The 14,508-nt window shown below is 34.9% G+C and overlaps 1 protein-coding gene across 1 annotated transcript in view; it reads left to right on the top strand.

Annotated features, from left to right (window-relative positions):
• Window positions 1-13,803, top strand: part of syt9b (synaptotagmin IXb) — a 28,580-nt gene extending 14,777 nt beyond the window's left edge. The window contains exons 4-7 of the mRNA XM_026202299.1: window positions 7,433-7,553; window positions 9,000-9,171; window positions 11,134-11,263; window positions 13,290-13,803. Coding sequence (XP_026058084.1) covers window positions 7,433-7,553; window positions 9,000-9,171; window positions 11,134-11,263; window positions 13,290-13,361 — 495 coding nt within the window. The 3' untranslated portion in view covers window positions 13,362-13,803. The remainder of the gene's footprint in view (window positions 1-7,432; window positions 7,554-8,999; window positions 9,172-11,133; window positions 11,264-13,289) is intronic.
• Window positions 13,804-14,508: the final 705 nt, after the last annotated feature.

The raw sequence follows: 14,508 nt of genomic DNA, 5'->3' as shown, positions 1-14,508 counted from the left end.
CGAGATGCTATCCTATCAATATGGGCCAACATTTCTAAAGAATGCTTTCAGCACCTTGTTGAATCAATGCCACGTAGAATTAAGGCAGTTCTGAAGGTGAAAGGGGGTCAAACACAATATTAGTATGATGTTCCTAATAATCCTGTAGGTGAGTGTGTGTATATATACAGTGTTGGGGCTAGTTACTCAAAAAAGTAATATATTACATATTACATATTACTCTCAAAAATAGTAATGCCTTACTTTACTTTATTACTCCCTGGAGAAAGTAACTAGTTATATTACTAGTTATATTACTAGTTACATCTTTTTTTCTTAATTACTCTATGATTGCCTGAGATGCATCAGATGGAGGGAGAACATACAAAGGAGGAGTGTTCTTTAGGGTCTTTATCAGTGGCGGCTCCTGCCAATTCTCTCAGGGGGGACAAATGTTTGCTCTATTAATGAGGATAGGTCACCCATTCAATTGATAAATTAACGGGTAGTTAAAGATGTAAAGGGAGCCGAACTACTATAGTATTAATTAAAAATAAACTGACATTAGGAATCAATCTCTTGCACTCCTTATTTTTCTATATCCGTGTTAACACTATTCATCAGCATATGAAGACTAACACTAGGATGTGGTTTTTCCAAAAAATACTTTTTACTTTTCGATTTCAGTTTAATAAGAAATAATTGAAGTCACATAAATCACTGTTTACACAACTCACTTATATTACTGCTCGTCAGTACACCTGTTCTCTAATCAGCGGTTAATTCCATCAGGTGCGTGATTTCACATAGAGCAGCTGTTACTACACAGAGCCGTTATTAACTGTGAAGATGCGCAAATCCAGTTCATTTTCAGCGTTTATTGGCACGGTTGTATGAACATATGGTTCACGCACCTGATGGAATAAACCGCTGATTAGAGAACCGGCTTTACTGAGATGCGCATTAACGAGCGGCCGATCGTGATCGGAGCACTCCTACAAAATAATTACTGAATCTCCACCCGTCGAAACTAGCTTTCTGTTGCTGGGAACCTTCCTCTGAAAAAGAGCTTGCCATTGTTGACGCTTCCATTTTTCCCCATCTGTCTGAGCGTGCCGCTCTGCTGCCGGCTGTCGACCAATCAGTGATGGTAAATGATACCTCGTGCCAAACCCAGACCAATCACTGTTCCATTCACGCCCTCCTTCCCTTCCCTTCTGTTCTCTGTATTGTGTGCCTTGTGTGTGTGATGAAGGTGCTACTGGCAAATGTAACGCAAGTAACTAGCTTGGGAAAACTGTAATAATATTACCATTTTCAGACGAGTAATGCCTTACACTACTAGTTACTGAAAAAAGTAATATTATTACAGTAACGCGTTACTTTGTAACGCGTTACACCCAACACTGTATATATATATATATAATTATTTTTATTTATTTTTTTATTGCTGACCCAAACCTTTTGAGTAGTGTATATTTCTTTTGAGGAACACAAAATAATTAAATGTTATTTAAAAAAAAATAAAAATATGTTTTTTGGAACCCATAAATTTTTTACAAATATTTTTGTCTTGTACAGAGGATAGAAAGTCATACATGCACTCTTAAAAATAAAGGTTACAAAAGGGGTTTTTCACCGCAATGCCATATAAGAACCAGTTTTGGTTCCCCAAAGAACCTCTCAGTGAACAGTTCTTAAAACAACCATTTTTTTTTTCTCAGTGTGAAGAACATTTTAATAATCTAAAGTACCCTTTTCCACTGTAAATAACACTTGACGGAATGAAAATGTTTCATGAATGGTAAAGGTTCTTTGTGGAACCATTGATGCCAATAAAGAACCGTTATTTTAAAGTGTGTGTTTGAAATAAAATGAGATTGAGTAAATAATGGCACAATATATTTTTTTTAGGTAATCCGTCCCTTGAAATGTGCCAATGGTGTTAGGAAAGATTGTTTTTGAAACTTTATTTGAACCTTTTGCTGTAAACTGTTCCTTCATCTGTGTTTGAATCCCGCTTCCTGCATTGAGAAGACAATTAAAGGTGATGCAGACCTAGTTTACACTGGGGAAGTGGACTTGAGTCCTGTGAGGCAGGAAAAAACCAAGCATTTCCAGTTCATCCCTGTAGAGCATTAATGAACACGGCTCTCAGCACAGTCGTCAGGAGCGGACGCAGCGCTGCGACCTGGCCAGATAATGAGCCTATCTCTGCTGCTTGCTGCTTTGACCTTTCTGCTTCACCGTAATAGATGGAGCCTCCCGCTGTGCGAGGAACCCGAGGGCTCTGAACTGCTCAGGATGGGACTGATCTATCTTAACAGGCCCTCTGAGCTCCTCAAATACACACAATCACAGATGATTAGATGTGTCAGGAAGCCTTAGAAGCCCAATGAGGTGTGCTGACCACTCATGCAGTTTCCTTTATAGTGCCCGAAGTCGCTTCGAGAAAGACAGGAAGTCCATGACTGGTGTGCACACACATTATTCACTCAATCAGCCATTTTCTTCTTGTAGCATCCTTAAAACAAGTCTCCAGCGTTTCAGAAAGAATCCAAGATGAAGTCTTCATGAAGTTTCAAGCCTTTGAGGTAGAGTCTAAGTAGAGTCAAGTCTTGGAAGTTTAGGTAGAGGCCAAGTTTAGAATACTACATTTACACATTTATTGTACGTTTTAATATACTCGACTGGTGTATTTAAACTGTGTGGAAGTATAGTGCTGAAGTACTGAAGTAAAAGTACTGCATATATTATATTGTGCTAAAGTGGACACTTGAAATTTCAGGTACACTTGAAATATCTTGCATTTAAAGACCGATATCATGCATGGGTTAGTCCTCATCAGTAGTGACATTAAAACAAATTTTAGGCAAAATATGAAGAAATGTGCATTGTGCAGTGAAGAAATACTCCAAATAAAGTTTCATTGTACGATTATATCTGCAAGTCTGAAGTGATATGTCAATAAATATGTTAATGGACTTGAAGTATACTTAGTTTAACATTTTTTATTTTAAACTGTTAACTGTCACCTGTCCGCATTGTGGGAAGCCTACATTAACTTCACTATTATACAATTAAATCTAATCTAATCTTGACAAACTATATATCGTTGGAAAGGTCTAAGACTCCCAAATATATATTTTATCAATGTTTTTTGTTAAACATTATGTAGGAAAAGTAATAGATTCATTTATGACAAGAGTGCACCCTCAAAAATCTACATTATAACAGGAATTTTGACCTTTGTTAAAAAAACAAGACTTCTTTGTTGCCTTTTTCTCTATCACATTTTAGAAATCATGAGAAATTATATATCAACTGAAAACTTAAAATCTCAAAATTCATCCTTCAAAACCCATTTTAAAATCAGACATTGCATTACCATGTAAATAGTACATCAATATCATGTTACAAAATGTTTTCAGTCATGAATTATAAAAATTTTAGTTTGGATCGTGCACTACAAAGTCAATGTTCAAAAATATGAGTGACAGTTAAGGGGTTAAATAAGTTATGACATAGGTTGTTTTGTTTAGTTTTTTAACTAGGGTCATATTTGAGTTACCATCTGTAATGAAACTTGTTTTCAGATATTTTGTGTGTAATACTATGCAGTTCAAAACAAAGTTTTTCCTGTAATGCCAGCTGATTGGCCTCATGCAGCTTTGAGATCTTATATCCGTGGGGGAGAGAAAGATATGGGAGGCTAAGTAATGCTAAAAGTTCTAACATGCTCTCAGCAACACTACACACCCATCTGATCCCAGCGCAGAGCGTGTCCATTAACATAGATCAGTTCATAATTGACAGCATGTGAAAGTTCTGGCAGCTGTGGGATTGGCCAGTGCTTGGCTGGCATGCATTAAAGACCCATTTGAGTTCAGCACACACTTTGATTCATTACTAATGTATGGCTGTCATCTTCTCTTCCATTCTGTTGTGTCCTTGCATTAATGCACAGAGATGAACCACAGAGCTGCATGTATGCATAACTGTTGACCGCTGGTGACACATGAACTACATAGTTACCTAGATCACATCGGTTTGATTATTTGATAAAAAATACAGTATAGCAATAATATTGCAAAATATATTTTAATATATTTTCAAATGTATTTATTCCTGTTGTGGCAAAGTTGCCTTTTTTACCTGATTGTTATATTATGTTGAAAACTGTTTTTGCTGCTTAATATGTTTGTGAGAACAGCGATGAAATTGAGTAACGTTACAAATAAAGCATTTTTAAAATAAATTTATTCAGCAAGTGTGCATTAAAGTAACAGTAAAAAGTGACAATAAAAACATTTATAATACAAAACATTCCTATTTCAAATAAATACTTCTAATACTTCTAAATAAATACTTCAAATAAAGAATTCTAAAATATGTTCCATGCTTTAAAAAAAAACATTGATAATAATCAGAAGAACCATTAATAATAATTGTGCAGCAAATCAGCATTTTCGAATCATTTCTGAAGGATCATGTGACACTAAAGACTGCAGTAAATATGCTGAAAAACCAGCTTCTGCTGGCTACACACCAAAAGATAATCATTCTGATTTTGGGCCGATTTCCCCTCTTTCGACATTGCTAGCTATGTCCCGATTATCTGGCTGGTTCTACAGATTATTTCATCAGATTTTCCCTTGGTGTGAGGTGTGTTAAGAGTGTCCGAACCTGATCGGAAGAACGTCGGAGACGCCCCGATCACGAATCAAAAATCCTGATGTGTGGGGGGAACCCAAGCGGCAACCTCAAGCTCTCTCTCGTGAAGCCAATAAGGAAGTGACAAAAACTGCAATTCATCGACTGGCCGCTTGAGGCTGACTGCAAAAGGGAGTCAGTCCCATAGACTCCCCATGTTAAAATGGTCAAATTTACAGCAGAAAAAAACATGTTTACAGCCTGGTTAAAAAAATTATTTTGGTCTATATAGCAAAGTTTTTAAAAACTCATCCATTTAAATTATATTAACACTTAAAGTTCTGCATAATTAAGGGCGTGGCCACTTGAGAGACAGGTGGGTTGCCGCTGCTGACAATGCCATCGCGCTAGGTGGGCGTGGCTTCAGCAATCAGCTCCCGCCTTTTTGCCCATTTTTCGATTATCTGGGCGAGTCGCGGGGTGACGCGCTCCCAAGATGGCGATGGCCCGCTATGCACACTTTGCACTTCAAAACCACTATTGAGGGGGAACCCATAGACAGTAAAAGAAATGGACACAGCGACCCCATTGGAACTCAATTGAGACAAGTGAAGCCCATTTTTAGCGTTTTTTAGCACTTCCGTTTCTGACGCGCAGACTCAAACGAAGCTTGATGACGTCAGCAAACTGTCTGACAGATGTAAATCTTCTAGTAGCTGTGCGTGCAAACTGCCATCGTTAATCTTGCAGAGACGGCGAGCTTTAGCGGGGAGTTTCTTTGTCATGAGTGAGCAGGAGTTAGTATTCTGATTAATTATTTTGTATAGTATTTTAAAATGTAACGCCAGTACGCCATATTAAGTTAATTGCCTGCGAGCTTCTCCTCCTGTCTGTATGGTAATTTCTCTACTGTGCGACAGAGAGTCGAGTGGTTATGACGCAATCGTTAGCCTATTTTTACAAAAACTGTTTCTACGGGGCCATAATGTAACATAGAAGGTAATGAAGCCCTTTATACATTGTTGTGTATCTTTAGAAATAAATAATGGACAAATGGCGTCTTTAAACGCCTCAGATGTAAAGTTATTCGCTGTCAAAGGGACGCCAAAATGAATGGGAGGTCAATGGGAATGCTAACGCAAGTGAAGTTCTGCTACAAGATGGCGGCATGCGGCCCACTTCAACTTCCGGTCGACTTCCTTCCTGTCTGGGGGAACCCCGAGGACAAACGCGCACATGCTCTGGAGATTATCAAATGAAACAAAACAATATCCAATCAGAAAGCAAGATGATGGAAGACGGAAGCAGTCATGATGCAGCACAAAGTGAAATTGATGTGGACAGCGGAGATGGAGGATCAGCTTGTTGATTTGTGGCAACAGCACGAATATTTATACAACGTGTCGTGTATAAAATCATTCCAAACACTATCATTGCAATCTCTTCCTACATATCGTCCGCCATGCTTATTCTGAAGTCTCGCGAGATTCTGCGAGATTTCTGTGTTCACAATCGAAACTCGGATTGAAAATAGGTTTGTGTGTGGGAGCACTACAGGAGCAAAACGGTTAAATCTAGCATTTTTTATCCTCATGTTTGTGGTCTATAACATTTAGAAAATCTTATAAGATGAAAAAAAAATATTTTGGTGTGTACCCAGCATTAGCAATTAAATTATGAAGTATAATAAAATAGAAAAAATATTATTTTAGATAGTAATAATATTTCTGAATATTACTGTACTTTTTTTATCAAATAAATTCAGCCTTGGTAAGCACTAGAGACTTATTTCAAAAACAGTAAAAAATCTCAATCATATCCAGCAGTACATCAGCTTGTGAAAGACTTGAAATGTGTGCATTCTTCTTGTGCCATCAGCTAGTTAGCGCTGTTATAATTCTGGCATATTCAAATAAACAGTCATTATCATAAATTTGAGTGGTGTGTGTGTGTGTGTGTGACAAGATCACCATTAAAGCGATAGTTTTTGTTTTTTTTTTTGGCTCCCAATACACTGAGGCTCATTATGATGAGATGTTAATTATGGATTGCATTTTTAGTTTATACGAACGTCTCTAATAAAAAAAAAGTCTATTTTCAGAAGTGATAATTAGACAGCAGGTTTCTGCTCGCTGTCAGGATTGGATATAAAGGATTCCCTTGAGATGAAACACTTCTCTGTTCCCATAAATCTGTATTGAGTGCTTATGATATGTCAGACAACCATAATAATGCGTTTTATTTCTTAAGCTAGCTGTATTGTATGCTGTTTCCCCTTTGATACCCATTTATAATATTTCTTGTACCAAAAACAGTTGTAATTTAACTGTACGTGACTGGTTTCTTCCCTCTTCCTGACCTTTAAAGATGAACAGGCTGCAGTGTTTGCTGTGGGGTCAGATATGATTGGCACTGCACTATTTTCTTCAATCGCAGCGTCTTTCATTCATATTCATAAAACAATGTGGGCCAAAATATAAATATAAAACTTTCAATGAACATTCTGAGCAACCACCAACAACACTTAAGCATTATGGCAGTGAGTTTTAAGACATCAAGTTAATAAACAGTTGCATGGTTTTGACCATTTAAAAAGCAATTTCTGTACAAGTTGCATTCAGGAAGGTGTTTGTTAATATGATACTGCACACTGCTATGGATTGAAAGAATAAATAGATCGTTATAATGAGTGGAAGCTCAGGGAAGGCTTGGAAAGGCTTGTTTTTTTTTATTTGCACTGAATCAGCTTTTATGATATGATTCTTTAAGTTAATGTATCCTGTTTCTGTGTCTCTTCTAGGATAATGTGGATCTGGGAGATCTGATGTTTTCTCTTTGTTACTTGCCAACTGCCGGCCGACTGACAATAACGATAATTAAAGCCAGAAATCTTAAAGCCATGGACATCACAGGAGCGTCTGGTAGGCTCCCCATCGTCCTCGCCTCTAAATGACTTATTGTCTCAGCGGTAATGATTTTTTGATGTCATCATGACATGTTAAAACATAGGGCACCCTGGGCTCTCTAAAAGAGCATTGATTTAATCGACCAAACGCTTGAGAATGTGGCAGGAGATTTGACAAACACAGGTAGTTGCGAAGTGCGGTTGGGCAAAATCCAGAATTGCTTTTGTAGTTCATCTAAACACAAGTAACACACTTGCACTGGGGTACAATCAGATCAGGCTGAAAAGAAGAGAAATTAAGAACATTCACAGAAGTGATTTTCTACCCTGGTGCATCAAAATTAAATTAAATATATATTTAAATAGAAAAATAAATAAAAATAATGTTATATATATATATATATATATATATATATATATATATATATATATATGAAATGCTAAATAAAATAAATATTTAAATAAAATTAATAAATTAACATAACTATGTGTTTGTGTGTTTGTGTGTGTGTGCACTGTGTGTGTGTATATATATATATAAAATTAAATATGTGTATGTGTGTATATAAATGATACACATTTTATAAATATAAAATTGTTTAATGATTATGTAATTTATAATAATAATTTATTTTTTAAATATATATTTATTTTGTTTATTATAGTAAATATTATATAAAATATGTAATAAAATAATTTATAATAATTAAAAAATATATATATTAGCTAGGGTGGCAAAACACTTATTAAACACATCATTAAATATATGATATCTATATCAGTCCATTTTAGTTAATTTTTCTAAATTGAAATGTGTTATTCTGCTTCCTGTTTGAACCCCTTTTCATATGGAGGGTCAAAATACTCCAAATTAAATCATTAAATAAATTTTGAAAATAAATTTTTAAATACATAATAAAATAAATGCATAAATAGGTATTTATTTATTAATTTATTCATTAATTAATTTGTTTGTTTCTCTGTTTATTCAATTATTAATTCTTTTCATGCACTAACAATGGAATCCATACTTGTGATTTTATTTATTTATTTATTCATTGATTCATTCATTCACACTGATGTATTAACAAATGGAATCCATACTTTTTATTTAATTATTTGCCGACAACTGTAACCCTGTAAATGAAATGTGGAGGAAATAATTAAATAATTAATTCAAGTATACTTTATTGTCAATTCTTCCACATGTACAGTACATACATACAGAGAATTGAAATTGCGTTACTCTCAGACCCTTGGTGCATACAGATAACACTAACAGTAGAGATTAAATGAATGAACAAATAACGATTTATGTATTTAATTATGAATTTATTTATGTGTTTTAACATTTATTCATTTATTTTGAGTAATTTAATCTTCAGCTGAAAAAAATTACAATTTAAAAAACATTTCTAATTCAGTTCTAAATGGCTATTTTTGTGCTTTTTCTGTCCTTAAGATCCTTATGTGAAGGTTTCTATAATGTGTGACGGCCGGAGACTGAAGAAAAGGAAAACATCAACCAAAAGGAACACCCTCAATCCTGTCTACAATGAAGCCATTGTTTTTGATGTTCCACCTGAGAACATCGACCAAATAAGTCTTTTAATAGCAGTCATGGACTATGACCGGTAAGAAACTAATACGTCTTATTAGCCTTTAACTTAAAACTAGCGACATTACTCACATCATCGTATTATATCATTGTCACATTTACATCTGAGCGAACTGAAGAAATGATCAAACATATTTGAATATGTCGCACTGGGGAATCTGATTCATTTTAGTGAACTGATTTGCAGTGGTGGTAAGTAACGAAGTAAAAATACTTTGCTACTTTACTTAAGTATTTTTTTCGGGGATCTGTATTTTACTTGAGTAGGTTTTATTTGCATCTACTTTCACTCTTACTCCACTACTTTATTAAAGACAAAGTTTACTTTTTACTCCGACACATTTCCACATGCCCGTTTCAAGAATTTATTACACTGATTTTACAAACCAATGAAAAATTTGGTTTTCTTTAAAAAAAAGAATGCGCAACTTCGCGAGTTCTTTGCTTCTTCTTTTCTTCTTCTTCGCAAATCCTGATCAGTTGCTTCTCAAAACTAGTCCAAAACTAGCCCAAATGCATTTCCAGGAGGTTCCCCAATAAAAAATTGCTTTCCGGGGTTAAAATATACGTTTATTGGAAGGGTTGCCTTGGTAAAATACACATTTTAGGCACTAAATATCAAGTTATTGGGATTGGGGTTTCTTCGACCGGCGGACATGAAAAACAACCACGAACTTGGCAACACTGGTTCAGGTGGAGCGGCAGTTACTACACCGAGCCGTAGTCCACCGAAAAGCTACACAAAATCGCTTTCAAAATCGCTTTTGTGTAGATTGTCAGAGAATTACGGCTCTGTGTAGTATATGCCAACCAGTGTTGCCAAGTCTGTGGTTGTTTTTCATGTCCACGGGTCGAATCGACAACACCAATAACGTGATATTTAGCCCCTAAAATGCGAATGACAGAATTTTCATTTTTGGGAGAACTAACTCTTTAAAGAGGTGGTTCTTCCTCAATGATCTTCTGAAACAGTCTTACCTTGTATCTTGCACATCTTCTGTTTGATGCAGCTATGATGTTATGGAACATGTCTATTGAAAGTTTAATCCCTATAAGGTTCTTCATTGTCTCTTTTGATTGTAAATCTAACAAGTTCTTAAGCATCTAATCTCACCATTTGTTCAATTAAAACACTGCATATCACTCCCAAAACAACTGATCTGCTTAATTATTTATATTTACAGTTCATTTGAATATTTATTTTTTACTTTCAGTACTTAAGTATGTTTTAAATTGGATACTTTCGTACTTTTACTCAAGTGATGTTTGAATGGAGGACTTTCTACTTTTACTGGAGTCATTTTTTATTTAGATACATCTACTTTTACTTGAGTATAGCTTTTGAGTACTTTTACCACCCCTGCTGATTTGTTCAAATGATTCACATGATTTGAATCAAGCTTTAAAATAGCTAGCTACCTTTGCTATCTTGTACTAGCTTGCAAACAGCAAGATAAGCCTGTCTTCTCAAAGTCGCTTCCCCGACACTATTGTTAGCCCTTCAGTTTTAGCAGAGCTAATCCAAACGTACAGCTAGCAGCGTGGAGGGAGCTAGTGAGCGTTCACTGTCATATTTGAACTTGAAAGAAGAGTCTCATTTAAATTTAAAATGCTTTTAAATTTGCCAAGCACAGTGCTTAGAGACTATAGAAGTTTATTCTTAGTGCTGGTGGGTGATCTGAGGAACAGCCCGAGCTGTATATTCCCAATGCAGCCAGAGATTCATATCAGATTTAGATCACTGTCCTGTTTGAGAAGTACGAACCCCAGTGTTTCGGTGTCTCAGCGCTGCTGCACAAACAAATGAATACAGAACGGATGAAGACAGAGAGACCTAGTCTCCTTGTGATGCATAGAGTGAAAGGTATATAAAAATACCTTGCAAAAATCATCATATTTTTCACTTTAAAGTTGGAAAAGAGGGTTGTCGTGGTTCAGCTGTCACATATTAAGCCGGATATGCTCTTCTCTTTCACAGCGTAGGTCACAATGAGGTTATTGGCGTGTGTCATGTGGGAAACCGGGCTCAGAGTTTGGGACGCGATCACTGGAATGAGATGCTCACGTACCCACGCAAACCCATCGCCCGCTGGCATCCGCTTGTAGAGGTAATGTTGAGCTTTATTTCAGTTTCAACAGAACGATTTGTTTTCTGAGAAGTGTTTGGAGACCTAGATTCGCTAACAGCCTGTTAACTACGTTTGCTGATGTTTTGAGATCTTCTGAATCAATCTTTAAACTTACTCTTGAATCCAGGGCTGTTTAATCTGGGTATTCTTCCAGATAATATAAATAATAAAATGTTAATAGACGTATTCATTTTACAAGCTAAAAGGCCCAATGCCATCTTTTAGGAAAAAGTTGAAGAAGCCCACAATATGATGAAATGTCCTCATGCATAGCAAATAGAGAAATTATATAGTTTCATTTCAATCCCTTCTGTGCTGTAAATGCTTGTTCTTGATATTACATCTGCTTTAACTACCTTTTATTTGTATTTTTTTTTATGTTTTATTTTTGTATTTATTTGCTATAATTTAATTTGTTTATATTTTATTTACTTTTTATCCATTTATATATTTCATGTTTATTTAATAATAATATTTTTATTATGTATTCATTATTTTGTATGTATTTTATTATTCGTATGTATTATTATTATTATTATTATTATTATTATTCTTATTATTATTATTTTGTGTTACTTATTTGTATTCTACACTATGTGCAATGTACATATTTTTCAAAATTTCATTACATTTACATTTTTATAATAATATTTTATAATATATTTATAGTTTTGTATATTTTATTATTTTTGTATTTTGTATTTAGTTCATTACTTATTTATTTTATACTCTATTTTTAATATACATTGTTTTCAAAGTTGTGGAAATACACACAGGCTTGACATACTTTGATATTACCTTTTACTATTTTTACTATTTAATTTAATTTAGTTTTGATATTAATAATTTTTCATAAAAAAATATTTTTTCTTTACATTTTTAAATAATAGTTTTTTATGTATTTATTTATTTAGATTATTTTCGTCTTTTCCATTATTTTCAATGTACATTCATTTTATATTTCTCATAAAAGACATACTGTACTTTTCCAAATTTTAGTCTTTTTTATTCTGCGTTTATGAACAATAGTATCCTACTTCCTCTTTATTGTCTCACTGTGACCCTGAACAACAAATAGATGCTGTTGAAATGTATTCATATGTTAATTTTTACGTTTACGTTTACAATTATGTACTACAATAACACTGTGCTCTACTGCATTTGACTAACTGACATCAGAGATTTCTTTCAGCTTAAGTTCAGATGTTTTAGTGTTATTTTTAGGATTGAAAATAAAGTGTTTAGTTCTGAAAATTTCAGTATGTTTACATAAGATTTGATTTTACTTTTCATATGCTGTCTTTATTACATCATGCAAAACAGCATTGCAGAAGTTATAAGAGTCACCCAAACCTATGAAAGTTTGCTAAGGAAGGAAAAAGTTATTTCAGGTGATAATGTTTTGTCAGAACAGTCAAGTGTAATGGCTTGTTTTTGTTTACCCTCGATCCCTTTGAGGAATCCCAATAAAGTCTCTTTTAGGTTAACACTCATTTTCATCATCTTCTTCCCATTTTTTAAAAGCTTTTCACACATTACTGCTCTGAAATCGTGTGTGCACATCTTTGACCCCTCAGGAGCACAGACTACACATCTTTAATAATTCACAATCCCTGTCCTCCTCAACCATGTTATGCTGGCGAAGCCGCCATAGCATTAAACAGCCTCGGCACAGCTCGCACAAACAAATACGAATACAGTAGAGGTCAGCATTACGTCCAGCAAAAAAAAAAGGGAAATCTGAGATCGGTGAAAGGGTTTCATGAAGATTTCAGATGATTTTTGCAGCCGTGGCACAGCCGCAATTGATTCGAAGGCAAAAACGAGCCATTAGAGGACCATTGTGACAGCACACTCATAATGCAGCACTTGGGCCCTTCAGTGCCACGGAATTCAATTTGGTTTCCTCCCACGATGTGTGTTACGTGTGCGCTTTAAATATGATTCTCAGCATCTGATCTGATTTGAGTTCTCCTCAGCTAACCCTGAGTTTTCTGTTTGGCAGTGGGTTGCTCAGACCACGGCCGGCGGGAGCCAAGGCTCCTATAATTCCCTGAGGACACCTCCTTCCCCGTAATGGATGCCGTCAAATTTCGGCCGTGGAGACACCCGGCATGGTCCAATTCACAACTTTAATGAAAAGGAAGGAGCGAGCGAGAGAAAAATCTCTCGGTTCTGTTAAAGGTCACTTTAAATGTGTGCACACACTCAATGCAGTAAACACCCAGGACTCTTTAGCTGAAGGATAGAAGAAGAGTGTCAGGTCCACTGCATGTGAAGTGACCGTGTGTGAGCAGTATCTGGTTTTAAAACGAGCCTTGAACGTTGTTCTGCTTCTGTTGAAAACTTTAGCTGAGAGGTAAGTATTTTTGACATTGTCATGTTTTCTGTATCTGTATAACACATTGTAATACACTAATATTGTTTGAAGTGTAGTGCATGGGGTCTATTTTGTGGTATTTTATTGTAAAGTCTTACTGTATAAAAATATATAAGAAATGCATAATAAGACTCGAGTCATGATTTACGGCAAATCTAAATACTGGGGAAAAAAACGAAACTTTGATCATTTAAAATAATAATAATAATAGTTTTTATCATTCAGAAGTCTGAGGTTAAGATGTTTAACGTTGATGAAGAAATTCTCTTGTGCTCATCAAGGCTGCATTTATTTGATTCAAAAACAACAACTGAAAAACCGTAAAATTGGGACATATTGTTACAAATTAATTTTTTATATGTATTTTAAGTTGTAATGTATTCCTGTGATGATGGGGTGGGCAATATACCAGTAGATACGATTAACCGATAGAAATTGAGAGATTTTTGACTATCGTCACACACATCATGTGGTCACAAAAACGTATCGTTTACATGCGATTTTAAGCATAGCGATTCAAAAACAAGTGGTTTTTAAACTGTTGAAAAGCAATCAGTAACAAAAGAAAACTAATTTCAGAGGCACGCGTGACGTATCAAGTTATTTTTGAATTTATAGAGCTTGAACAGTTAAATGCACACACTTGTATGTGTCAAAATGCCCATCTTTGTAAGTATCCTTTAGTAAAGGATAAGTCAATTTAAGTCTTAGCTAGCCTTTTAGGTAGCCTTTTAAACTGACAGCAGTCTAATATTCCTGACTAAATCACTTTTTGTAAATTTAATAAGAATGAATATGTATTAAGTTTATACAGTAAAGAATATGCAGTGTTTTTATTCATTTG

This window comes from Carassius auratus, chromosome 25 (assembly GCF_003368295.1).
Source record: "Carassius auratus strain Wakin chromosome 25, ASM336829v1, whole genome shotgun sequence".
Lineage (NCBI taxonomy): Eukaryota > Metazoa > Chordata > Actinopteri > Cypriniformes > Cyprinidae > Carassius > Carassius auratus.
This window is presented reverse-complemented; position numbering and strand designations above follow the sequence as displayed.